Source organism: Dreissena polymorpha, chromosome 1 (assembly GCF_020536995.1).
Source record: "Dreissena polymorpha isolate Duluth1 chromosome 1, UMN_Dpol_1.0, whole genome shotgun sequence".
In the NCBI taxonomy this organism is placed as follows: domain Eukaryota; kingdom Metazoa; phylum Mollusca; class Bivalvia; order Myida; family Dreissenidae; genus Dreissena; species Dreissena polymorpha.
In genome coordinates, this window is record NC_068355.1 from 72,010,491 (window position 1) to 72,036,245 (window position 25,755).

Here is a 25,755-nt window from a genome sequence, read left to right on the forward strand (position 1 = left end):
TACTTCTATGTATAGTTTTTTAAGTGTCAAATCCGGACAGTAACTATTCGGATACGGATATAAACAAATAAAAGTTTAACATAAAATTAAAAATAATGAGACATGGGAGTAAAATCCTATAGTTATTTACAACATATACAAAAGCATTTAATGGCAGATGATCTTAATATCTTATTTGATGATTTGAAAAAAAATCAAAACAAAATATAAGACTTGCCTTTGAAAATTATTGTTAAAGCATTCCACTCTAAAAACTCATTTTGGTTACGTGTGACTATTCTCACTGTCTATTGTTAAAAGATGTCAAACCAGTACAAGTTCCATTGTTGTTGTTTTTGTTCAGTTTTTAAGTTTTTAATTTAACTCACATGAAACATTGCAGGGCTTGTAAGACTTTTAAGGGCTAAAACAAAATTAGTAATATTATTTTTTATGCAACCTCAGTGCTTATGCCTATCACTGGAAGATATTTTTTTCCAATTCACAAGCACATTCTTACTGAAGTGGCAATAACACAATTTTCACATGACATGATACAATAGTCAAAATATCATTACCGTACTGTAGTTTTTCTTTCAAAACCTAGAGTTTAAAATGCTTTGTGATGCAGAATATAGCCCCAAATGATAGATTACATGCATTTTAAAGGTTCCCAATTCATCAATTTTGCGACTCGAATTTTTCCCAATTCATTGATTTCGCGACTCGTTTTTTTCCCAATTTGAAGATTTCAGGACACGAAAAATTCCCAATTGTAGGGGTACAGGTACCTTTCCCCTTTGGGGAAAAAAAACGCTGGTTTTATTTTTAAAAATTCTACTGACAGCCACGTTACCTTTCTTTGTGGTGGTAAAGTATTTAGCGTCTCCCATTTTGTAAGTTTTTCTTGTTTCTGAAATACAGCCTGTCTATATAAATCAAGTCATTATAACAGCAAACACAAAACATGAGGGCCTTCCCTAAGATCATCACTTGAGAACCCAATTTTATCTAGCAAAGAAATTAATCAATAAACAAAGTACAATATAAATATTAAATAGTAAAATGCGAGCTTCCAATCCCGAGCGACGATTCCAATGTATTTCCTAAAACTGCATAAATGCCCCACCCACTTCCAGGACTAGTGATGTCTTTGCACGATTAACACATTTCAATAAAATACTCAACTCAATTGACGTCAGATAAAAGTATATGTGACATTTTGACAATGAATTATGATAAATATGTGCGCACATATATCAATTAATATACAACACCAACATTTTTTCAACAGGTTCGGCTAATTTATCGGATACGCCACTTCCGCCCAGTTTACTTGTTTGATAATACTTGAATGCTGATCACCGACCGGTTATGGTACATAATAAAATGTTTACCGTTTATGATCAACCGTACAAACAATACATTATATTAAAGAATATACGCATAGGAAATTATCAAATAAATTATCAAATGGTTGTATGTTACATGTATCTGTCAGATACCTCACTAAAATATATTTACAAGTAATATTAAATTATTTTATTCGATTAAATGGGATTGCAGCGAAAAACATCAACAACATGGCAGAAGCAGCCCACCTCACTTCTGCCGTATCTCATGACAAACCATCGTATTTTGAAGTTTTAGCACAAGAAAGTTTGCTATCAACTGTTCGACCAGCTGTTAAACATGCTATAAGAGTGCGTATATGTTTTATTCAAATAATATACTTAATGCGATTTCGGACAACCGTATTCGGACACATTTCTTCTATTGTACATTTTATTTTCGTATTGAAACTGTATTGATTTGCCATGTACTTACTTAATTTAACTAACTTTTACTTAGTGCAAATTTATTGCAGAATATGACATAGACCTATAGGTCAATGATGATTTTATTTTATTTAAAACCTTTACAAAAGAATATCCTCAATTTTAAACATATTAATTGAAAACCTATTTGGAAGACATCTTCACATATACATTTTACTAAAGTAAAAAGAAATAAAGTCATGATTCTTTATTGCATTCAAGTTTGTTTTATACAATTCAATACATCTTCAAGCAAACTTAATTGTTTCATCATGACAAATTTTGGGGTCAACAATTAGGATCTGGCACATCTTTTAGTTTGGGATGCATCATCAATAAATATTTCAACAGTTGCAATACCACCAAGTAATTTGCAATAAAGTACATATCTGCACACATTAAACCAGCATTTATTAAGGCACAGCTGGCATTGCCAGCCTCATAGCATTCAGCTTGCATACAATCTTTTTCCTCCAGGATTTTACGGTTGTCGGCTCTTTCGGCCCCAAGCTCTTTCGGCCCCGTTTTTTTCAGGCTCGTTCGGCCCCGACTTCAGGCTCATTCTGCTCAGGTACCAGGCCTTTTTGGCCCCAGTTTTAATATGAATAAATCGTTGCAAATATGTTGGTCAATACTCTTTAAAACTATGGAATATTGTTTATTACAGTATTATATTATCTTTATTGCAGATTATTCAATTTAAAAAAAAGATCCTCTTGTCTTTTGCTTCAGGTATGTCGTCGTCGAAATGAAGCGTTATTATAATTGAAATTGTTATGAGGCGTTTATATACACTACATACAAGAGTCTTAGACGGCTTTGAAAATAAAACACACTATAAATTTACCGGAAATGCCTACAACTTGTTTGCAAATTTCATCATAAATTACGTAACAAAATAAGGGAAGCTAAACGAAACTGTTATAGTTTCATAGACCATTATCAATTTATTTTCATAAGCACACAATCTTGCAATTGAGAAAAGACGACACGAAATATATCCCAAAAGAAAATAGATTGTACACATATTTTAATATGAAAGCAATCGAACGTGAATACCACTTTTTACCTGTATGTCCAGCTTATACCACAATCAGAAAACAATATTAAAGTTGTAATAAGGCCATTAGATTAATTCACGTTTGCATTCTATGACTCAGTTCTCATTTAAAAGTATTTTTACAATGGTTCGCATTATAAGTTAGAATTGTATTGTTAGTATTTGTTACCAAAAGTATAAACGTATGCATAGTAGGTCGGCTATAATAGATTTGATTGATGTATATAGATGTGTAGATTTCGTTTTTGCTAAAAGGCATATATTAACATTTGATTTGAATTGTTTATTTTGTTAATAATTTCTATTAATATTCCACATTTTTTGCGTCAAGAAAGAAATTAAAACAATTTTTATTTTTAATGATTGATTATTTCATTTATAATTTCAATTACATTTCACTTAGTTTTTTTGCATATTGATAGAACTTAAAAGTTGACAAAAAACAATTATCAATTAAATTGCATAAGCAATCATAGAAAAAAAGATTCTAATTGACAGCATACGCTTAATTACTACGACCCCGTCTTTCATTATCGAGTGAAGCCACTGACTAGCACCTGCACCTATGTCCGGTTTTATGACCTTTAATCATCCATAATCAAAAGCAATACAAAGAAACAAACCGACAACACAATATATCATTTTAAACACCTTTATTCAATGATAATCAAAATATATTGTCACCAAACGGACAGCTAGCTAATCTAACACCTGCTGTAATCAATTTAGTTTTAAACAAAAAGGTGTGATATGGTCGAATAAGCCTGGTCGATTTGGGGCTGAATAAGCTTGCGGGCCGAATCAGCCTAAAATTTCGGACTGGGCAAAAAAAGCTGGGGGCCGAAAGAGCCTGCTACTGGATTTTACTAAGGCTTATGGTGGAACTCAAGGTCAGATCTCAGATTGTTTAAAGATAAACGAAATAATTTTAAGAATCACTGTAGGTCAAAAGTATACGAATATCAAAGGTTAAACCGCCAAAAACTAGTTAATTGTAGTAATAATCATACAATGTTTTGGAAACTTTTAAAGAAAAGTAAACCAGCCAAACCAATTGATTCTAGTATCTCAAAAATAGAATGGTTACAATATTTCAGTGGCCTTTTATTCGATGAAAACTCTATTGTTATTGATTCCACTGTTGGAAATGACCATGCTTATTCTGATGATACGGCGAATTCACTTAATGATCCTTTCACTTTGCAAGAAATTAAATGGTCAATATCCAAATTAATAAATGGTAAAAGTTGTGGTCTGGACGGAATTCCATCTGAATTTTACAAGTGTTCAAAAACGGATATGTCTCCAATAATGTTGTTGTTGTTTAATAAAATATTAGACACTGGTAACTTTCCCGAGTCGTGGGGTCAAAGTATCATTACACCGATTCATAAGTCAGGTCCAAGTAATAACCCTGGTAACTATCGTGGTATATCTATTACGAATATTCTATATAAAATATTCTCTGGAATAATTAATAAGAGATTGTATGACTGGGCAGAAGAAAATAATAAGATTGATGAATCTCAAGCAGGTTTCCGTTTAGGATATTCGGCAGTTGATAATGTCTTTTGTTTACAGGCTATGATCCAAAAATATCTTTCAAAACGGGGTGGTCGATTCTATTGTTTGTACGTTGACTTCCGTAAAGCCTTTGATAAAGTTAACCATGTCAAACTATTTTCATCGTTAGAGAAGAAAGGAGTTTTTGGAAAGTTCCTCAGAGTTCTTAAATCTATGTATTCATGCTTGACTTCTCGTGTAAAAGTCTCAAAAGATGTTACAGATGCGTTTCCCTGTAATATTGGAACCAGGCAGGGAGACAAATCGAGTTCGACTATTTTTGCGCTATTTATAGATGAGTTATCGTCACTTTTAAGGATTAAATGTGAAACTGGTATTTTCATAACTAATGATATCCCAGATATTTTATGTCTAATGTTTGCAGACGATGTCGCCAACTGTGCCGAGACCGCCATTAAGTTACAACAACAAATTAACATTGTTGATCAGTTTTGTACTGATACTGGTATGGAAATTAATCTGGATAAGACCGAAATTACTGTATTTCGCAATGGTGGTCCCCTCCGGAGATATGAATCTTGGTTCTTCCGCGGACAACAACTTAACGTTACTCCTGTATACAAGTACATGGGGTTATTGTTGACTCCTAAGTTAAGCTGGAGCTCAGCCCATGATAAACTAGCTTCCCAAGCGCAAAAGGCAATATTTGCTATACGAAATTATCAGAAACCATTTGGGTTTTTTTCCTGCAAAGGATTTATTTAAAATATTTGACACTATGGTAAAGCCAATATTATGTTACGGTTCCCAGATATGGGGTAACGAGTACAGCCCAGCTATTGAATTTGTCCATAATATGTTTTGTAAAAAATTATTACATGTTCGTAAAACTACCAATACTTTCATGGTTTTGGGGGAATGTGGAAGACTCCCATTATGTATTACTTATTTTACCAATTGTATCAGGTACTGGTGTAAACTATTGACTATGACATCTGATAGATACCCTAGGCAATGTTATATTATGCTTAAATCAATAGATGATGCTGGAAGAATTTGTTGGGCGACCAAAGTAAAATCTATACTTTTCACATACGGTTTTGGATATGTGTGGATATCACAAGAAATTGGTGATTGTGATATGTTTATCAATGTTTTTAGAAATAGATTGATTGACTGTTTTACTCAAAACTGGCATGACACCGTGAGTAACTCAAGTCGTTGTCACCATTATAGTCATTTTAAAACCCTACTTAATATTGAGCGATATTTGATAATAGAAATGCCAGCCAAACACAAAATAGCCTATGCTAAATTTAGATGTTCAAACCATAAACTACAAGTTGAAACTGGCAGACATCTGAATATTACTTTCCAGAATCGCGTGTGTAATGTTTGTTCACAAATTAATATTAATATGACATTTGTGGATTGTGAAAATCGTGCATTTTTCCATTGTACTAAATATACAAGTATTAGAAATCAGTTTCTGTTCAACTGGTATAACTCTGGTACTGACCTGAATAACTTCTATGACTTATTGTCAACGAATGATTTTGAAACTATTAGAAAATTAGCAGTGTATATTTTCTATCTTATGAATTCTATAAAAGACTAGATACATGTATCAACATTTACTTCAATACAATAATAGTGTGACACAATTCTGCAGTCTCTGTATATTACATGATATGTATGTAAAAAATACGCAGTGTATGTTTTCTATCTTATGAATTCTAGAAAAGACTAGATACATGTATTAACATGTACATCTGTACAATATTGCAATGACACAACGTGATAATTTCTGTATATTACATGGTATGTTTGTGGAAAATTTGCAATGTATATTCTCTATCTTGTAAATTCTAGAAAAGACTAGATACATGTATTAACATGTACATCTGTACAATATTGCAATGACACAACGTGATAATTTCTGTATATTACATGGTATGTTTGTGGAAAATTTGCAATGTATGTTCTCTATCTTGTAATTCCTAGAAAATACTAGATATACATACATGTATTAACTTTTGCATCTGAACAATATTGCTGTGGCATAGCTTTGCAATTTCTTTATGTTACATGGTGTGTATGTAGAAAATCTGTGGTGTATTTTTTCTGTCTTACGAGTTCTGTAAAAGATTAGAGACTTATTGTCTGTATACTATCACTATGACGTAACTTTGTAATTTCTATATATTACAGGATATGTATGTAGAAAATCTGCAGTGTATGTTTTCGTTCCTATGAATTCTGGAAAAGGGACTAGATACATGTGCTAACATTTACATCTGAATAATACCACTAACACACAACTAACTGTAAATTGCATGATATGTATTTTGGGCCGGAGGCCTCTGTTTCTTTAATAAAATGTTGACTTGACTTGACTTGTTGCTTTTTACTTGATATAATTCTGAATCCAAGTCAACAGTTCTTAAGACGCCTAGACAAAATATAATCTGCAATAAAATATGATTTCGAATCACCAGCAGTGTTCCACTTAGTGTATCTCACTACTGTACCAGGGGACAAAAATATTTCTAAACTGCACTCGTCCTGCAGGACAAGTGCATAAAAATTTTCACTCGTCCTGCAAACACATGATCTTGTCCTTCAAATATGTGTGAAATAAAGATTGCAAAGGCTGATATTACTAATAAAGTTTCTTATATCACTGCTGAAATGCTGCTTACTCAGTAATTCATGCCAGCTGATCGCAAAAGCAGTGAAATAAGTTACTTTATTTATGTGGAACACAAATTAATAAATGAAGAAAATTTTGTGTTTTCCTTTTTTCTAATGCTCGTGTGCTTTCCGTTTCGGACGTTTGAACATCGCTCCCGCCAACTTTAAAGAACGCTCGTTTGTCAGTCCTTTTCTGACGATATTCAGACTGGTTTAAAGCCGTTCTTCGGGGTTAAATAATTCTTTAAAAATCAATACTTACAGTGAATGCAGTCGGATGGTTCCCTGTCAACATGGACGCGCAAAGTTTACACCAAAAAGTCAATATTTACTCGGAACACAGTTTTGCATAAAAACGAGCACCTGCTGTATGAAATTTACAATTGCAATTTCCGGTTCATTCGCGTTCTACTTTCGGAATAGATATGCTTTAAGACAATGATTTTATTTAATGAAAACGAGTCTTACTTGTCAGTAAATACATATTGTATTATCAGCTAATTTTCACTCGTCCTGTAGGACGAGAGCTTCAGGAAAATCCACTCGTCCTGTCAAGATTTCACTCGTCAATACGAGCGGACGAGTGATATTTTTGTCCCCTGTGTACTTTAGACTTATTTGGGGATTATAGCGTGTACATTAAGGCACCATGTCATATGCCATAGGGAAATGCTGTGACAGCAATCTCCAACAAAGTCTGAACTCCATTTCTTGGTCTAAACAATTAACGGCCATTAATATTTTTTTTTGTTCAAGGGTCTGGCTGTCTTCTACAAGAAAATTACATGTATAATTTAAAGTGAAATCACAAATGAAATTATATTTTTAATGTTAAATAATTATTTGTACATTTCTTATAAAGATCTTATATATTTATGTACATATTTATGGCACTTTTAAAACTGATTCAACGCCACTTTCCCTCAATAATTATTTTGCAAATTACCTTAATAGCCAATAACGGAGCAACATCTTTATATGATTAAAACAATATGATGTCAAATAATTTATAAAACAAAAAAATTGATCTTTCATTCTTATGATTCTTATGATTGCCATGTTGATTTCGGGTAAATTTCCAGCTTGTATAACAATGATTTTTTGTTTGCTTAAGGTTGTAGCTGAAAGCAAACCTGAGAGATTTGGATGGTTTTTACTTCATTTTGATGAGATATACACATTTTTAGACTTCTTGGTCGAGCACCATCATCTTAGGAAATATGGTAAACTTGGCAACTAAGTAACTATCTTTTTACAATTACATTGTTTTTTATTTAAAAGAAATGGCTTGTCAAAGGTAAAAATGTTTGGTATTTTTTCTTGATTTTTAATTATTATTTAAAAAGTCACACTTTATGCTTGACACAAACTGATCGTATGGGACTGTATGCATATGGCACATATTTGACTATATAAATGCTCAATTTCTTGTTATTGCCAGAGTAAGTGTCTAACCTTAATGATTGTATTTAGGTAAAATGTCCGACCTTAAAAGAGTTACGTATATATTATTATGTGTTCGCTATATACAATGTATGCTATCCTTTTATTTATATTTTACTTCTTAAGATATGGCAACATGGATTACAGACAAGGTCAATAGCATGAAACAAGAATGCTATGAAAGAGTGTGGTGGTCAATAGCATGAAACAAGAATGCTATGAAAGAGTGTGGTGGTCAATAGCATGAAACAAGAATGCTATGAAAGAGTGTGGTGGTCAATAGCATGAAACAAGAATGCTATGACAGAGTGTGGTGATACTTATATGGATTACAGACAAGGTCAATAGCATGAAACAATTACAGACAAGGTCAATAGCATGAAACAAGATGGATTACAGACAAGGTCAATAGCATGAAACAAGATGGATTACAGACAAGGTCAATAGCATGAAACAAGAATGCTATGACAGAGTGTGCTGATACTTATTTCTTTTGCAATTGTCTGTCAGTGAGAATGCCAATAAATGTTGTTTTTTTACAATGATTTGCTTACTTTTGTAGCTGCAACGTTTTCTGAACACTTCTATAGTCTTCGTAGAGACTGCAATGATTCTACTAATGGAAAGCTGTCAACGAAAGTTCTTTGGAAATCTCTGTTCTTAGTAGTAAGTGGTCTTTATTAAATTAGTCTCTGTACATGTATATTATATTTCTTATAGATTGAGGGAGTTTTTCTTACCAATAATTTTATGCTTTTGCTTAGCCAGTTATCTGAAAGCTTTTTATAGGAGTCACATTGGTGGGGTGTTTGCAAGTGCACACGTTAGTCTGTATGAGTTTGTCTGCACAGAAACTTTGTCATTAATCGTGAAAGAGAAGAAACCACAAATGATCAAAAAGACATTCCTTATCAAATGTAAAACCGATGTTTGTGCATGCACAGCTTGTCAATTAACTTGTACTTAATAAAAAGATAAATAAGATCGACCACAAAAGACCACCATGAGGAGACAGTATCTCGCATTAAACACTCGTATTCTTACCTTAAAGGTCAAAGGTGAAATTTGTCCATATTACAGCTTGCCGTGACTGTAACTTCATCATTCAGCATACAATTTAAAAGTTATTGAATAGCTTACTATTGAATGTTCACCATGTGCAGATGACTTGATGCCTTTTACAATATATCTGTAGCTAAAAGATTAATGTGTGTGTGTGTTCACTTAAAGCCGTCCGAGTTGGTATTTCTCACAACAATTCAGTTATCTCAACTGACCAGAATTGATCAGTATTCGTCAGATACATTCTAAAGCTTCACTCTTCCATACTGATTTTTGCAAACATTTTGCCAAAAAATGCCAAAAGCATAAAAAATGCGAAACCTAATCATGTACATAACGGAATCCACAAGACTATTATTAACCTGTGACGTATTCACGCTTTGGGTCACGTGAGCGCCAATTTTACATGATTTCCACTTCCGCGCATTATAAAAAAAGAAGAGCTACTAAATAACACAAGCAATTTTCAAACGAACTACGGACAGCCCTAGTAAAGTGATTATAAAACATGTTTGTCTTAATGGATAAACGAGGATCATTGTGTATTGAATATAATGTTCGTAAAAAGACAGAATGCATGCTGATTGCATAAAAACGATTTCTCAGATCAGAGCGAATTCTATAAGGCCGATTTGTGGATTGAAAACAAAATGAGTTTTTATCAAGCATGATGAAAGTTTATTGAAATTTGTCCAGTAATATGCATAGATATTTACAAAAAAATCACGCTGCTAAAACATGACGCTGCTATGTCCTGTCTCTTTGCTTGTCCCATTGTAAACGGGTAATGACATGATAATTCATTATTCATGCAAATGGCATTGTAAACAAATATGCGATGGTCACGTGGTTTAACATGTGACCCGCGGGTGTTTAAATTTTAGATTGTTTCTGTTCATGCACAGAAATTGAAAAGCCCTATCTTTGTACTGACTTTGTGCATTTCTTGACCGATATTGACCAAATTTTTTGCACATCTGTCATAAATACAAACACATTTGGACTCATTATGACTTTTGTGCGACACATGTATATAGTGAAAACATGTGAACACGCTAGAAGTCACATTTTTTGCCCAAATTTAATGAAATTTGGTCAGAACATTTGTTTCCTTGATACGAGAGTTGAGTTGGAAAATGGTTCCGGTCAGTTGAATAACATGGCTGCGGGGGGGGGGGGGCAGTTTTCTTATATTTATATATTAAAAAAAAGCTTGTGAACATTCTAGAAGTCACATTTTTTGCCCAATCATCATGAAACTTGGTGAATAGATTTGTTTTATATATATCTCAGATGAGTTTGCAAATGGTCTCGATGGGTCAATAAACATGGCTGCCAGGGGGGGTGGGGCAATTTTCCTAATGTGACTATATAGGGAGAAACCTTGTGATCGAACACTATTGAATTCACATTTTTTGCCTTATCATCGTGAAACTTAGTCAATACATTGGTTTTATTGATTTCTTGGACAAGTTGGTAAATGGCTCAGATCGGTAAAACACACTTTTTAGCTCACCTGATTGCTCAGGTGAGGTTTTAGGATTGGTCTTTGTCCGCTGTCCGTCCGTCCACATTTGGTTTGTAAACACTCTAGCATTCACATTTCTCAAGCATTCTTCATCAAAGTTGCTGAAAAATCTCAGTCAAGTTTGATGATGAGCAAAATCCAGAATTAACGCCATAATTATTGCCCTTAGATTATCCAAATTTTCATTATATTCTACAAAATCCTTGTAAGCAAAGTTTGATGTTTGGGGGGTCAACTCAAAATATAGGTCAACATTTCAAATCTTACAAAAACAAAAACACTCCCTAGTCTCTACGCCAGAGTTTTGGTTCAATAATGATGAAACTTGACCAGGATGTTTGTCTGGACAATATCTAGGTCATGTTTGACATTAGGTAAAGATTGAATGAACAGACTCCTCTCAGGTGAGCGAACTAGGGCCATCTTGTTTAGGTTATTTTACATAAACTTCTTCATTTCTACACCAATTTACTTCAAATTGATACTGAACCTCTTTTATGACAATACGGTCAATTTCAACTATGCATGGCCCCATTACCAACCCTTGGGCGCCCCGCCCACATAGACCACACCCATCCAAAACTGCCTTTTACTATAATTTCTTTATTTCTAAACTGATTCACTTCAAATTGATACTGAACCTCTCTAATGACAATACAGTCAATCTCAACTATGCATGGCCCCATTACCAACCCTGGGGCGCCCCGCCCACATAGACCACACCCACCCAAAATTGCCTTTTACTATAACTTCTTCATTTTTACACCGATACATTTCAAATTGATACTGAACCTCTCTTATGACAATACAGTCAATCTCAACTATGTATGGCCCTATTACCAACTCTGGGGCGCACAGCCCACATAGGCCACACCCACCCAAAATTGCCTTTTACTATAACTTCTTCATTTCTACACCGATTCATTTCAAATTGATACTGAACCTCTCTTATGACAATACGGTCAATCTCAACTATGCATGACCCCATTACCAACCTTGGGGCGCCCCTGGGTCAAACATGCGGCGTGGGGATACGTGTCGCCCTCTGCCACACCATTTCTAGTACTGAGTTGTAATATTTTTTCACAAAATAATTTTATGTCCTGGTTGTTGTTCCCAGTCTAAATTGTGTTTTCCTTGTGTGTGAAATGTTTGAGACTCTCTTCTTTACAGGTGCTGCTTCCATATGTTAAGCAGAAATTTGACGAGTATTTTGAAAACCAAAGGCATTTATACAACACATTTACATCAAACAAAGTGAGTCATACATTATAAAATATTTAAGTGGGATAGTGCTCAGAATAATTGTTCATGCAATCGTATGCAGGATTTAACTTCCAATTTTAAGGCAAAATTACTTCATACGACCAGAATTTTCTGTATTAAAATGAAAATTATGATATTATTGAGTGAATGATTAAAAAATTAACATTGACACTATGTTCGCAATCTATGAAGTAATGTCATTAGTGTTATATCACTTGACCCAGATTCAAACAAACTTTATAAATTGTCAAAATAAACATTCTGACAAAATTTCATCAATATTGTGATATAAACATGGCCTTTAGAGTGATAACACTTTTTTTTACATATTTGACTTTTTGACCTACTAATTTTAGTGAAGGTCTTTGTCCGTCATCTGTCCATCCGTCGGTCTGTCCGTCCACATTTGTTTGTAAACACTCTAGAGGCCACATTTATTGTCCGATCTTCATGAAACTTGGTCAGAAGCTGTGTCTTAATGAAATCTCGGTCGAGTTTAAAACTGGGTCGTGCCGGGTCAAAAACTAGGTCACTAGGTCAAAAAAAATAAAAAACTTGTAAACACTGTAGAAGTCACATTTCATGCCCAATCTTCATGTAACTTTGTCAAAATGTTTGTCTTATTGATATGTTGGTTGAGGTCAAAAGTGGCTCCGGTCTGTTGAAAAACATGGCTGCCAGTCGGCGGGGCAGTTTTCCTTATTTGGCTTGAGAGAAACCTTGTAAACACTCTAGAAGTCACAAGTTTTGCCCAATCATCATGAAAGTTGGTCAAACTGTTGGTTTTATTGATATCTCGGACGAGTTCGAAAATGATCTAGATTGGTGAATAAACATGGCCGCCAGTGTTTCTCTATATGTATATAAACATGTGAACACTGCAGAAGTCACATTTTTGGCCCAATTTTCATGAAATTTGGTCAGAACATTTGTTTCCTTGATATGAGAGTTGAGTTCGAAAATGGTTCCGGTCAGTGGAATAACATGGCTGCCAGGGGGTGCAGTTCTCCTTATTTGACCATAGAGACCTTGTAAATACTCAAGAAGTCACAATTTTTGCCCAATCATTATGAAAGTTGGTCAAAACATTGGTTTTATTGATATCTTGGAAGAGTTCGAAAATGGTTCAGATTGGTGAAAAAACATGGCCGCCAGTGGGCAGGGCATTTTTCTCTCTATATATATTGTGAAAACATGTAAACACTCTAGAAGTCACATTTTTGGCCCAATTTTCATGAAATTTGGTCAGAACAATTGTTTCCTTGATATGAGAGTTGAGTTTGAAAATGGTTCCGGTCAGTTGAATAACATGGCTGCCATGGGGGGGGGGGGGTAGTTTTCTTATATTTATATAGTGAAAAAAGCTTGTGAACACTCTAGAAGTCACATTTTTTGCCCAATCATCATGCAACTTGGTGAAAAGATTGGTTTTATATATATCACATAATTAATGCCATAATTATTGACCTTAGATTGTCCAAATGTTCATTATATTATACAAAATCCTTGTAAACACTCTACAGGTCACAATTTTGTTTCAGATTTTATGAATCTTGGTCATAATATTTATTTTTGTAAGCAAAGTTTGATGTTTGGTAAGGGGGGTCTACTCAAAATATAGGTCACCAGGTCAAATCTTACAAAAACAAAATCACTTCATATGCCAGATTTTTGGTTCAATAATGATGAAACTTGACCATGATGTTTGTCTGGACAATATCTATGTCAAGTTTGATGTTTGGTAAAGATTGAATGAACCGACACCTCTCAGGTGAGCAAGCCAGGGCCATCTTGGCCCTCTTGTTTATGCATGTTATCCTGATTTTGACGAGATATTGAAAAGATAATCATTCTGAACAGGTGTCATCAAGATTGAGTTATAAATGTAGCCTCTGGAGCAGTAACAAATTGTTGTTTTTAAAATATTTTTCAAATATATGACCTGGTGACCTTGTTATTGGACGCAGGTGAAAAAGATGTTAAATTTGCCCAGCTATAAGTTTCATCAAGATTGGATAAATGTGGCCTCTTAAGTGGTTACATGCTAACAGTTGACAAATGAAGCACAAAGACGGATGTCTGAATGAAAAAGGTTGAATAACAAAGGTTATGATATCTTACTATGAGCATTTTATGCCATGATGATTGAACAATAAACAGCAATTGACATTCCATCCAGTGAAAAAATATTTATAATTACATGTATATATATGTTAGCGCCAAAGTTAAATTACTTTTGTAAAACAATCTCAAACAAAAATTGGCCGGGACAATGCAAACTATGGTCTTACACATCATATTGTTTATGTTTCTTACTATATCACAGAAGACTTATTCTGATTTCCAGGCAATGGCGCCTCTTACTAAAGCATTTGTTGCTATCTACCCATACGTCCACACGGCTTGGGAAGCTACTGTGCTTGCCTACCAGACAGGATACCTGTTGGGGAAACTAGACCACCATTCTCCATTCCTCTTCCTGTCTGGAGCGACTTTAGTCAATGATTTGGAGACGACAGAAGTCCCGTTAGGTCCTTCGAGACTTTCTTGGGCTAATATGAGGTAACAGCGTTGTGTTTGCTGTGGAATTGAGCCTTGTTCTGAGAAAACTGGGCTTAATGCATGTGCGTTAAGTATCATCCCAGATTAGCATGTGCAGTCTACAATCCAATAATGACCACAGTTACATATTAACAGTTATTTTACATAAAATTTAATTTGAGACGCCGGTTAATTGTCAGCCATTTGTCGCAGTGCTTTATGGTTTGATCAGTCATCTCTTTTAACCAATAGCCATCTTCACAATGTCTTATTTAAGATAAACGGTAGTGTTTACATGTTCTAGCATTTGACCCTTTGTATTCGTCGTTTAAAGAGACATGGACTCTGATTTTTTTCAATTTTTGAAGCCATTTTCTCAAGTACTAGACGTTGCTTAGGGAGCATTCTAATTCCGACCAGTTGGTCGCCCCGATTTGGCCACTTTGGGGCGCCCATGGCCAGCTGGCCTGCTCAATGACCAGTTTTGGCCTTAAATGACCTTGTTTGGCCACATTTGCCCATACTCTAGTATAAAAGGACGACCAATTTTTGGTCATTAGCTCAGTTCCATCACGAAAACTTAGAGGCAGGTCCTTTTATAAATTAACAGCAAAACCTTCATATTAACTTATATTTATTCGAAAGAGCTCATTTAACATCACACTTAAAGTACTTACCTGTGGCATTTCATTAAGACATTTTGAAGCATTTATTGATTTTGTATGTGCATAAAATTGGTGCCATTATCGATTGTGAAAGACTCATAAGGAATAAATTAAACAATTAAACTTGTAACACTTCAAATAGTTAACTGAATGAAAATATACCAACTGCCTTTATAAGAATATATATACATTTACTGATGTAATGATTTTTGAGTTGCATACAGAATTGATTATTTTGTTCAACGTGTGACAATAAAAGTGAATAACTTTTCAAACAGTGTTGTTCACATTCCTCATATGTAAAAAAGAGCAGCATGGATGGCTGAAAAGACAGTGTACTACTCAAATGTACTCAAGCGTTCAGAGGTGGAACGTAACAATATTGTTTCAATGATTTCTAATCAAATAATAACTGTTATACTAAGAGAACAAAAATATTTTCAATCAAATTTATGTTTTTCACGCGTATATTTACTCAAAATTGTTTTAAGTGGCAGTTACCTTTGAATTAAAACGATCAATTAAAATAAAAAGAAAAGTCTGTCCATAATCAAAACACCGACAGTGCAATCACGGAAAAGAACAATAAAACAATTAACGCAATGACATTTACCCGGGTCCCTGGTTTTTGACACCTAACATGGGATATTGACACATCACTATTGGCAACCTCGGAGCAGACGGAGAGGGGACACCTGGCTTCTGCACTGACAGCGCGTGATTACAAAAATACTGGTTTTAGGGCGACGATTGTAGGGGGTTTACGTTTTACTTATATAACGACGACTAGCCGAAATATTGGGGAGGCGGCCGCCTCCCCTGCCTCCCCATTACCTACCCCCATGCGTTCTTCGAACAAACCTGTTTTAGTGGTTTGTCGGGAATTGCTATTTGATTCGATTATTAACAGTATTGAGAATCATCGCGCTCATGCTTAATATATTAGTCAATATGGTGGAATATTTCTTGTTAAATTAATAAAAAACAATATTTATCATGGTATTGTTGAAAACACATTAAGAATCTATTATTGACATACCATAATTATATCGCTGAATATCTTCATTTAACATATTTCTGGTCTAAAGAAAATTCCAGTTCACCTAGTTCACGCGATAGCGTCTATATTATAAAACGATTATTTTACTGGCCGCAAGCTGACTGTGATACTTTGCAGGTTGGAATGCAATGCATTAAAGTGAGGCCACGCTTCCACTGCTGGAACGACGGCTTGTTTAAAACTTTATACTTTTACATGTTTAATGTTCAATTTTGAAAACAACTTAAACTGATTTGGCCAAAACGAATATCATGATAGGGAAAAACAATTCTTTTATGAACTTAAATAAACTAGTACACAGACTGCAATATGGAAGTAATTACTTAATATGAGAACATAGCCTTTAAGTACAAACGCTCTGGCGCTTGCAATCCCCTGAAAATAAAAGGTGCACGCACAAATTGTGAGTTGAGTGTGAAACTGTTTTATCTATCAAGCCTTAAGAGATAAAATTGTTTCATGCTGAACACGCAGTAAAACAGTGTTACAAACACGCGGTCATGTTTCCAATGTTCTGATGGTAAACTCAAATCAGCCAATGTAATAAATGAAGTGTATTCATTCGTGTCTAGCCGCGAATTTTATTTGAATTTGATTGGACACTTACAAAGGTTAGGTAAGGTGAAAAGCTGGCTTAGAAAGCTACGCTGAAAAAAACAACTACTGAGTGGTTTATATTTATTTAACTTCATTTTTTTTTTTTTTCAAATAAGACTTATTTTAGCAACCAGTCGACAAGTGATTAAAGTTTATTTTTTTTAAATATTCGCTCTTTATCTTGACTTCATTCACAACAAATTTCTACACGTGGTCACAAAACAACAGCTCTGCTAAGAAATTCTTAGCGAATACACACTTATCGCTTTATTCGATCTGGGGCATATTGTTTTTGGCCTGTCTGTCTGTCATTCTGTCCCAAAACTTTAACCTTGGTTAAAGTTTTGCGATAACTTTTGCAATATTGAAGATAGCAACTTAATATTTGGCATGCATGTGTATCTCATGAAGCTTCACATTTTTAGTGGCTTGATTGTCAGGGGATTACCCCTTCTGAGAGAACTAGTTTTTCATATTGCTGATTACAATAACTTGTAATGTATAAACAAATCACAAAGCTTTCTTCACTTTTAACTGAAAGTTTGACCTGTTTTTCATAGAATGGGTTAAAATTTAATTATTTTATTGTATTTGAAATTGTTTAACATTGTGAACGTTAATAATAGAAATAAACTCTGTAAAAGGTCTTTTCTATTGTTTGGTTAAAGAAGAACGAGGTCCAGTAAAATCTGGTGAGGTCCAGTTTATATTAAAAAGTTATCAGACCTAATGTCTGGTAAGATTTTTTTGTTTTTTGCATGGGTCGGTCTATAATGTGTCAATTAATTTTCCTGACAAATAAAAATGTGTGTAAAATAATAACATGAAAAAAATAAACAATACTATCATTTAGATACATCACGACACAGATTATGACACTTGGTTCTCTCACTATTCATTTATGACGTATAGTACATACATTTGTATTTGGATGCCAACATTTTGCACTGAATGCCTGAAATGTTCCTATTGACCCACCAAACTTTTAATGTAACGGTCAATTCACTTCTGTGTATGAGTCCTGCTTAAATATTTGTCATGGTCTATTGTAAGTGTTCCAAGTACAAACACTTCATTGTGTTGCCAGTGTCCCACGGAGAGCCCTATACCTGCTGGGAAGACTTGGCAGCCTGTGTGCAGTGGGCGTGTCCACGGGGCTGTCGGTGGGAGTGTTCTTTGTTCAGTTCCTGGACTGGTGGTACGCCAGTGAGACCACCCATACCTCCCTCACTGCTCTCCCCATCCCTGAGGCACCACAGGTAGTACAACCAGACTGAAAATCTTCACGTAAAAATACAAATAATTGTTCAAGTTTCTTTAAAATATCTGCTGATCCATCACAAGTAAGACAAGCTTCATTCAACAAATAACATTTAAAGGGGCCTTTTCACGTTTCAATGAATTGACAAAAAAAAGTTTCAGATTCACAAATTTTCGCTGTAATGATATTTGTGAGGAAACAGTAATACTGAACATTTACCATGCTCTATAATATCCATCATATGCATCTTTTGATGATTTAAAAACCTGAAAATTATAAAGCGCTGCAACACAAAACAATTGAATAATTTGGAGAATTTTGTTGTTGTCGTGACGTTTCGTGATACTACGAAAATTGCTTAATTTATATATAGTATATAATTCATCACTAATTGTATGAGCGTGGATGGCCGATTGGTCTAAGCGATAGACTTTTACTCCAGGGGTCAGTGGTTAGAGCCCAGATGAGTGTCACTATTTTTTCTTTCTTAAATTTTGTTCTTGTTTTTTACAAGAGCTTTTTAGATCCATGTTTATATTTATTAATGAAAAGCATTTAATGACAAACTTCAATACATGACAAAATCTGTGAAAAGGCCCCTGTAAAGTAACACATTATTCTTTTTGCTATCTAGTATCTATAATATGAACTTTTGTTTAAAAACTATATTTATTTTTGCTGAATTTTCTACAGACAATTGGGTTTCAATTAGTTTTGAAAATCAGGATTTAAAATGAAATGGCTTTATTTGGGGTCTTAAAATATAAAATAGGCTTGTCTATTGGATGGCCAACAGACCTCTTCATTTTCTGTTGTCAAAATCTAACATTTAATATCTGACTTTACTGACCTTAATTTATCTGTTTGTTGGAATAGTATGTCCTCCAAATTCAAAAACCATTTGAATCATCAAAGAAAATGTGGATTTTATCTGCCACTGATCAGAAAAACTCTTTTACCAACTAACAGTGGTAGTTATTATTTGTTTTTACTTCATATTAAACTGTTGAATACCCCTCTGTTACTCTTTAATGTCTGGGAGGTTTCAACATTTCTTCATATTATTGCTCAAGATGACCTGAGGAGGTGTTATAAAATAATATGAGATGATCCGTGTGATCGCTACATATTTCAGGATGATAAAGGCACAATAGACCTCCACTGGAAGTTGTGCCCTGTGTGTCATAGAACAAGAAGTAATGACACTGCCTTATCTGTATCTGGGTAAGTTTCAAACTTCACATTTGCTCATATTCTCATTCTGGTGCATTGTATTTTAGCATGATATTCTAAGATCCATTAAGTTTAGCCCCTTGCTGGTACTACATGTACTTAAACCACTGTTTATACATTTTTAGGTCGACTATCATATATGAAATATATATATATATATATATATATATAGTGGAGCTATATATCCTATTCACCCCGGCGTCGGCGTGAGCGTTGGAATGTTACAGTTGGTGTACCACCTCAAATATTTTCTATGTCATTGACATATTGATTATATATTTTGCATACTTCTTTAAAAACATGACCCCAATCTATAAACAAGAGCAGACAACTGTATCAAGTATTTTGTTAGAATTATGTTCCCTTTTTATACTTAAAAAATTGAACATTTGGTTAAGTTTTGTGTTTAGGTCCACTTTATTCCTAAAGTATATTGCTTTCATACTTACAACAAGTACTAACTATAATAAGGGGACTGTGCAGGCAAAGTAATGTAACTCTGACTGGCATTTTTACAGAATAATGGCCCCTTTTATATAAAGAAAATTTATAAAAATTAAGTTTTGTGTTTTGGTCCACTTTACTCCTAAAGTATCATAGCTATTGCTTTCAGAATTGGAACACTTGCTAACTATGAACAGGAAAAGTTGATTAACTCTGGTTGGCATTTTGACGGAGTTATGGCCCTTTTTGTATATATACATTGTATATTAAAATACTGTTGGGATTTATATATAAGTTTCTGTACTAAAAGAAATTTGACTTGATTAAGCTAAACACACGGTATACTGTTATGGCCAAAATGAACTTGTGCAAAATGTGCATGAACAAAACCGGATGCAAACATAGGAAATGAAACCAAGCTTGTTATTTATGCTAATGGAGTTTTTGAGTGCTGTTTACTTTTTGGTGATATATATATCTTTATAAACTCATGGGATTGGGCCTATTGCCTTTATTGTTTTGGTAAAAGGCAGTAACACTTTGCACTTATGTTTCATGGGTGGATTTCGGGCAATATCAATTGAAAACGAGAACACTTATACTTTGAATAGATATACATTTTTGTTAAGGTGATGATACATTTAAATAATCTGTGGTACAAAAGTGCTGACGTATATAATTTTTATTTATTGCAGGTATGTGTTCTGCTATCCATGCATATATGACTATGTATCAGAGTACAAGAAGTGTCCAGTGACCCAGTACCCAGCCCAGACTGACCATCTGATCAAGCTGTACCGTACATGACTGACAGCTAGCACTGCTTTGAAGTCTTGGGTCTTTGTGTGCTATTCATGACTGACAGCTAACACTGCTTTGAAGTCTTGGCTGCGTGTGCAATAAATATCTGGGGATATTTAAACTTATGTGAAAATGGAAGCGGAAATTACATTAAAGGGAAAAAATAGGCCTCTTGTATGCAATAGGCCTCTAGTAATGGTAATTGTTATACTGATTGCCTGCCTGGCTGTCATGAGTGATACCAGTGTTGGGATGTTAAGTTAAAGTGCTGTTTTCAGATTGTCAAGTGCCATCTTATTGTGAAATATATTGGTAGTTATCATCCATATTTTATTTTATAGTAAATTTCTAGATGCATTGTGTACAGTCAAACCTGAGAACAGAGGTCAGTCAAGGGAAATGACCAAAGTGGCCGTTGTCCACAGGTGACCGTTGTTTTTGGATCACAATTTTTAGATGGTTGGTCAGTTGGTAGTATTGCTACGTCATTTCCCCACCCAGTCGTTTCCATACAGTGTGAAACGAAGGCTCATTGTAGATAACTAAGCATAATAAAATAATTAACTTACATTGAATAATACAGAATAATATCTTATAAATTGATTTAATTTCATATTGTTAAACTAAATCAATGACTTTATCAACACTAGTAGAATTGTTTACTCATGCATCTGGTTCATTCATAAATGAAGCTTGTCATGTTCCATCGACGTCACGACCGAACAAGTCTAAAAAGCGGATTTGCCGTCAAAACCGATTCGTATTACATTCATTTGAATGTATTTTCAAATAAAGATTGTCGCTTGTCATTGACGTCACGTCCGAACAATTATAAAAGCGCATTCGCTGTCATAAACCGACAGTACAGTATAACCGTATCGTTCTAATTCAAAGAAAAAGAAGCCAAAATCTTGTGAAAAATATTTAGTTTGTTGTAAAAGTTGCAATTCAGTGTACATTTTTTCCTGAATAGTCGATCACTTATTCTTTTATCGCCTTCTTATAACAACACTCGCCAGCCAAGTATTGTTTTTAACACCTTATCAGCTATAAAGATTTATTGACTTTGTCACACGCTCATGCTTTGTCGTTGATGAATGCAGCTTATACATAATTGCTACTTATACACATTCTCAATGTTACGTGCACCTGTTTTGTTTTTGTTCTTAATTTTCGCGACTCGAAACGACTAAGGCGTGATCTTATTTTTCAGTTCAAACATGACTTAAATCGTTCATAGAACTATCACAGTCAATAACCGCTATCAGATGATTCATCCGCAAAATAGACGGACAAATGGTTGTGTTTTTTTATTTTCGCGACTCAAAAACAACTGTCGCGTGAGGGTTGTTTTCAGTTCAAACATGAATTTCGGAGTGGAATATAGTGGCCGTTGGCGATAATGGACAGGTGACCGTTATTCTCAAGTGTATTATAGAGTGATTTTTGTCTGGGGGAATCCAGACTGACCGTTGTCTGCAGGTAACCGTTATTTTCAGGTGGCCGTTAGGTCAGTTTCGACTGGATATAAAATTCCTTGTGTAAATCCAGTGCTAAGATACAAATGCATATCATATACTGTTGCATAATGCCTCACTAATTATTCTGTGGTTTTAAGGTGAAGAGTAAACTCAAATAGTGAAATGAAAAAAAGAAGAAAGGTTTCTATCAAGTAACATATCACCAGCCTCATGCACAAATGTGTTTAACATCATATGCAGCTAGCACAGCTACAGACAATTCTGTGCATTTGAGCAGTCTGGACAGAAGCTTCCCTGTCAGGTATTAACAATTAACAATCTTGCGTAACTTTAAAGCAGACAGATTTGCTCCTGACCAGACTGCACTCATGATCAGAGACTGGCGGCATATGGCATGAGTCCTAATTTGAAATGACTTGTTAAAGAAATCAACAATCAACATTTTGCTTGAAACACATGTCTTCTTTCTACAAAGATCAAGGTCACAGAGGTCAAAGATTTAAATTTGCCATGAAACAGTTGAAACATTTCTGTCTCAGCCCTTACTATTTGATGGATGTTTAGATACATGTAACTTGGCACAAACAAATGCAAACCATCATAAGATAACCTGATGCACATTATTCTCCCTACATCAAAGGTCATGGCCTAACTTAAGAGTTCAAAAGCAAAATTTGGCCAGGCAGCTTGTCAGGAACGTAACTTTGTCATGGTACCTTAAAAAGGCATGTCATGTTGGTTTGAAATACCTAGAAATAATGAAAATCAGTGAGTTTTCTGCATTTTTTTTTAGAAAGATGTTATCTGAAATGTATCTGATAAACATCTCACAAAGTATATAACACTTTAATCTGTATGATGTGTCAATATTTGTTGATAAAAAAAAATCATGATTTGGTCCATTTTGGCAATAACAAATTCCCAATTTGACCAGACTCCTTTTCACAAAATGGCTAGAAAAAACCCTGGCCATTAGCAGACAGCATTTCATGGGTAAAACTGTCTCTACGTCAGAGGTTAAGGTCACACTTAGTAGAGCGTCAAATTTGGCAATAAACTTATTGTCTAGGCTGTAAGTTTGTATTCATCATAGAATTTAAAAATAAAATTACAACAAATGACTAAAATTATGAGACTGAGTGTCACATGTATCACCAGTCTCAATACCTTAATATTCATATTCACATTTTAATGATACAAGTCTAATGTGGCCATAAACAGCTTTTTTGTGACATAACTGTAGTTTTAAGACTTACGTTTAATGTAGTGTTTTTCCCAGGCCATTTTAGCGTGGCGCCGCGCCTTTTTTTTGTAGCGTCACGTTGCCCCTTTCAAAGACATTCAGCGCCACGCTAAAACAGCCTTTCCCAAGGCCGCCGCCCGGCCCTTTCATGACATTAGCACCCGCTGTTTTCCGCGCCCTTATTGATAACATCTTAATTGCCTCCAAACTACTTTGCCGACTAGTATCAGAGTATGACCCCAAGGCCGGGAAGATTCGCTCGGTTGTGAATTAGTCATGCGTGAATAACCCTGTGTCAATAATTATCGATAATTTCAGTGGCTTATACCAAGCACACTAACTGGTCCGTAATGTGAACTTGTCCACGATAAAATTGTGGAGCGTTACTTCGGAGACTTCAAGATTTTCCTCGTGGAAAATGTTTAAATGAAAAAAAAAGTAACCCACGGCAGGGCTCAAACCAGTGACACCGGAATCCCCAAGTAAAAACGCATTAGCCAACTGAGCTATCCTGCCAAGCATACATAAAAAGCGTATTTTATACGTTATATAAGCAATCTTCGTAGTTTCACAAATTTAAACGACAACAACAGAACTCTCAAAATTATTCAATCGTTTAGCGTTGCAACGCTTTATAATTTTTATGTCCCCCACTATAGTAGTGGGGGACATATTGTTTTTGCCCTGTCTGTTGGACCGTTGGTCTGTTGGTCTGTTTGCGCCAACTTTTAACATTTTGCAATAACTTTTGCTATATTGAAGATAGCAACTTCATATTTGGCATGCATGTGTATCTCATGAAGCTGCACATTTTGAGTGGTGAAAGGTCAAGGTCAAGGTCATCCTTCAAGGTCAGAGGTCAAATATATGTGGCCAAAATCACTCATTTTATGAATACTTTTGCAATATTGAAGATAGCAGCTTGATATTTGGCATGCATGTGTATCTCATGGAGCTGCACATTTTGAGTGGTGAAAGGTCAAGGTCAAGGTCATCCTTCAAGGTCAGAGGTCAAATATATGTGGCCCAAATCACTTATTTTATAAATAATTTTGCAATATTGAAGATAGCAGCTTGATATTTGGCATGCATGTGCATCTCATGGGGCTTCACATTTTGAGTGGTGAAAGGTCAAGGTCATCCTTCAAGGTCAGAGGTCAAATATATGTGGCCCAAATTGCTTATTTTATGAATACTTTTGCAATATTGAAGATAGCAACTTGATATTTGGCATGCATGTGTATCTCATGGAGCTGCACATTTTGAGTGGTGAAAGGTCAAGGTCAAGGTCATCCTTCAAGGTCAGAGGTCAAATATATGTGGCCCAAATCGCTTATTTTATAAATAATTTTGCAATATTGAAGATAGCAACTTGATATTTGGCATGCATGTGCATCTCATGGGGCTGCACATTTTGAGTGGTGAAAGGTCAAGGTCATCCTTCAAGGTCAGAGGTCAAATATATGTGGCCCAAATTGCTTATTTTATGAATACTTTTGCAATATTGAAGATAGCAACTTGATATTTGGCATGCATGTGTATCTCATAGAGCTGCACATTTTGAGTGGTGAAAGGTCAAGGTCATCCTTCACAAGGTCAAGGTCATCCTTCACAAGGTCAAGGTCATCCTTCAAGGTCAAACATCATATAGGGGGACATTGTGTTTCACAAACACATCTTGTTAGGTTTTTAAATCGTCAGAAGATGCATATAATGGCTATATTAGACCATGGCAAATGTTGAGTAATACTGTTTCCTCACAAATATCATAACAAAACCGAACATTTGCAAATCTGAAACAATTTTTTTCAATTTTGTCAATTTACCAAACCGTGAAAAGATCCCTTTAATGTACTAGTATATGTTTCTCTCAAAACCTCTTATTCACGGAACGTTTTTGCCCTTTTTTACCTAAACTGCGTGTTAAAATGCCCTTTTTCTAAGTAATGCGCCATGCCCCTTTGCCCTCCTGGGAAAAACACTATAATGTGCTGTATGGATTTATGTCTTGTTTCTGCAAGTCACTTAACCTTTTGAGCGCTGGAACCAGATTTTG

At 34.8% G+C, this 25,755-nt stretch overlaps 2 protein-coding genes and 1 long non-coding RNA gene across 3 annotated transcripts in view; 2 read left to right on the forward strand and 1 right to left on the reverse strand.

The window, feature by feature from the left end:
• The window catches only part of LOC127834587 (AP-1 complex subunit beta-1-like), a 37,451-nt gene extending 36,096 nt beyond the window's left edge, over positions 1 to 1,355 (reverse strand). Inside the window, exons 1-2 of the mRNA XM_052360589.1 lie at positions 1,261 to 1,355; positions 836 to 892 (exon numbers count right to left, since the gene is read on the reverse strand). Coding sequence (XP_052216549.1) covers positions 836 to 872 — 37 coding nt within the window. The 5' untranslated portion in view covers positions 873 to 892; positions 1,261 to 1,355. The remainder of the gene's footprint in view (positions 1 to 835; positions 893 to 1,260) is intronic.
• Positions 1 to 25,119, forward strand: part of LOC127834742 (uncharacterized) — a 74,800-nt gene extending 49,681 nt beyond the window's left edge. The window contains exons 2-3 of the long non-coding RNA XR_008028103.1: positions 24,532 to 24,683; positions 24,830 to 25,119. This is a non-coding gene — a long non-coding RNA (uncharacterized LOC127834742). The remainder of the gene's footprint in view (positions 1 to 24,531; positions 24,684 to 24,829) is intronic.
• Positions 1,515 to 21,299, forward strand: LOC127834602 (peroxisome assembly protein 12-like). Its single transcript, XM_052360612.1, has 8 exons — positions 1,515 to 1,682; positions 8,189 to 8,297; positions 9,080 to 9,183; positions 12,281 to 12,364; positions 14,721 to 14,935; positions 18,324 to 18,495; positions 19,633 to 19,721; positions 20,870 to 21,299. The coding sequence occupies exons 1-8, from the start codon at positions 1,563 to 1,565 to the stop codon at positions 20,979 to 20,981; spliced, it is 1,005 nt and encodes a 334-aa protein (XP_052216572.1). The 5' UTR covers positions 1,515 to 1,562; the 3' UTR covers positions 20,982 to 21,299.
• Positions 25,120 to 25,755: the final 636 nt, after the last annotated feature.

Excerpts from the sequence above, each read along its gene's own strand:
- LOC127834602 (XM_052360612.1), top strand. The coding sequence starts at position 1,563 with ATGGCAGAAGCAGCCCACCTCACTTCTGCCGTATCTCATGACAAACCA. Across the intron at positions 9,184-12,280 it reads GGAAATCTCTGTTCTTAGTA|GTGCTGCTTCCATATGTTAA; the intron begins GTAAGTGGTCTT and ends TCTTCTTTACAG. Across the intron at positions 18,496-19,632 it reads CCATCCCTGAGGCACCACAG|GATGATAAAGGCACAATAGA; the intron begins GTAGTACAACCA and ends TACATATTTCAG.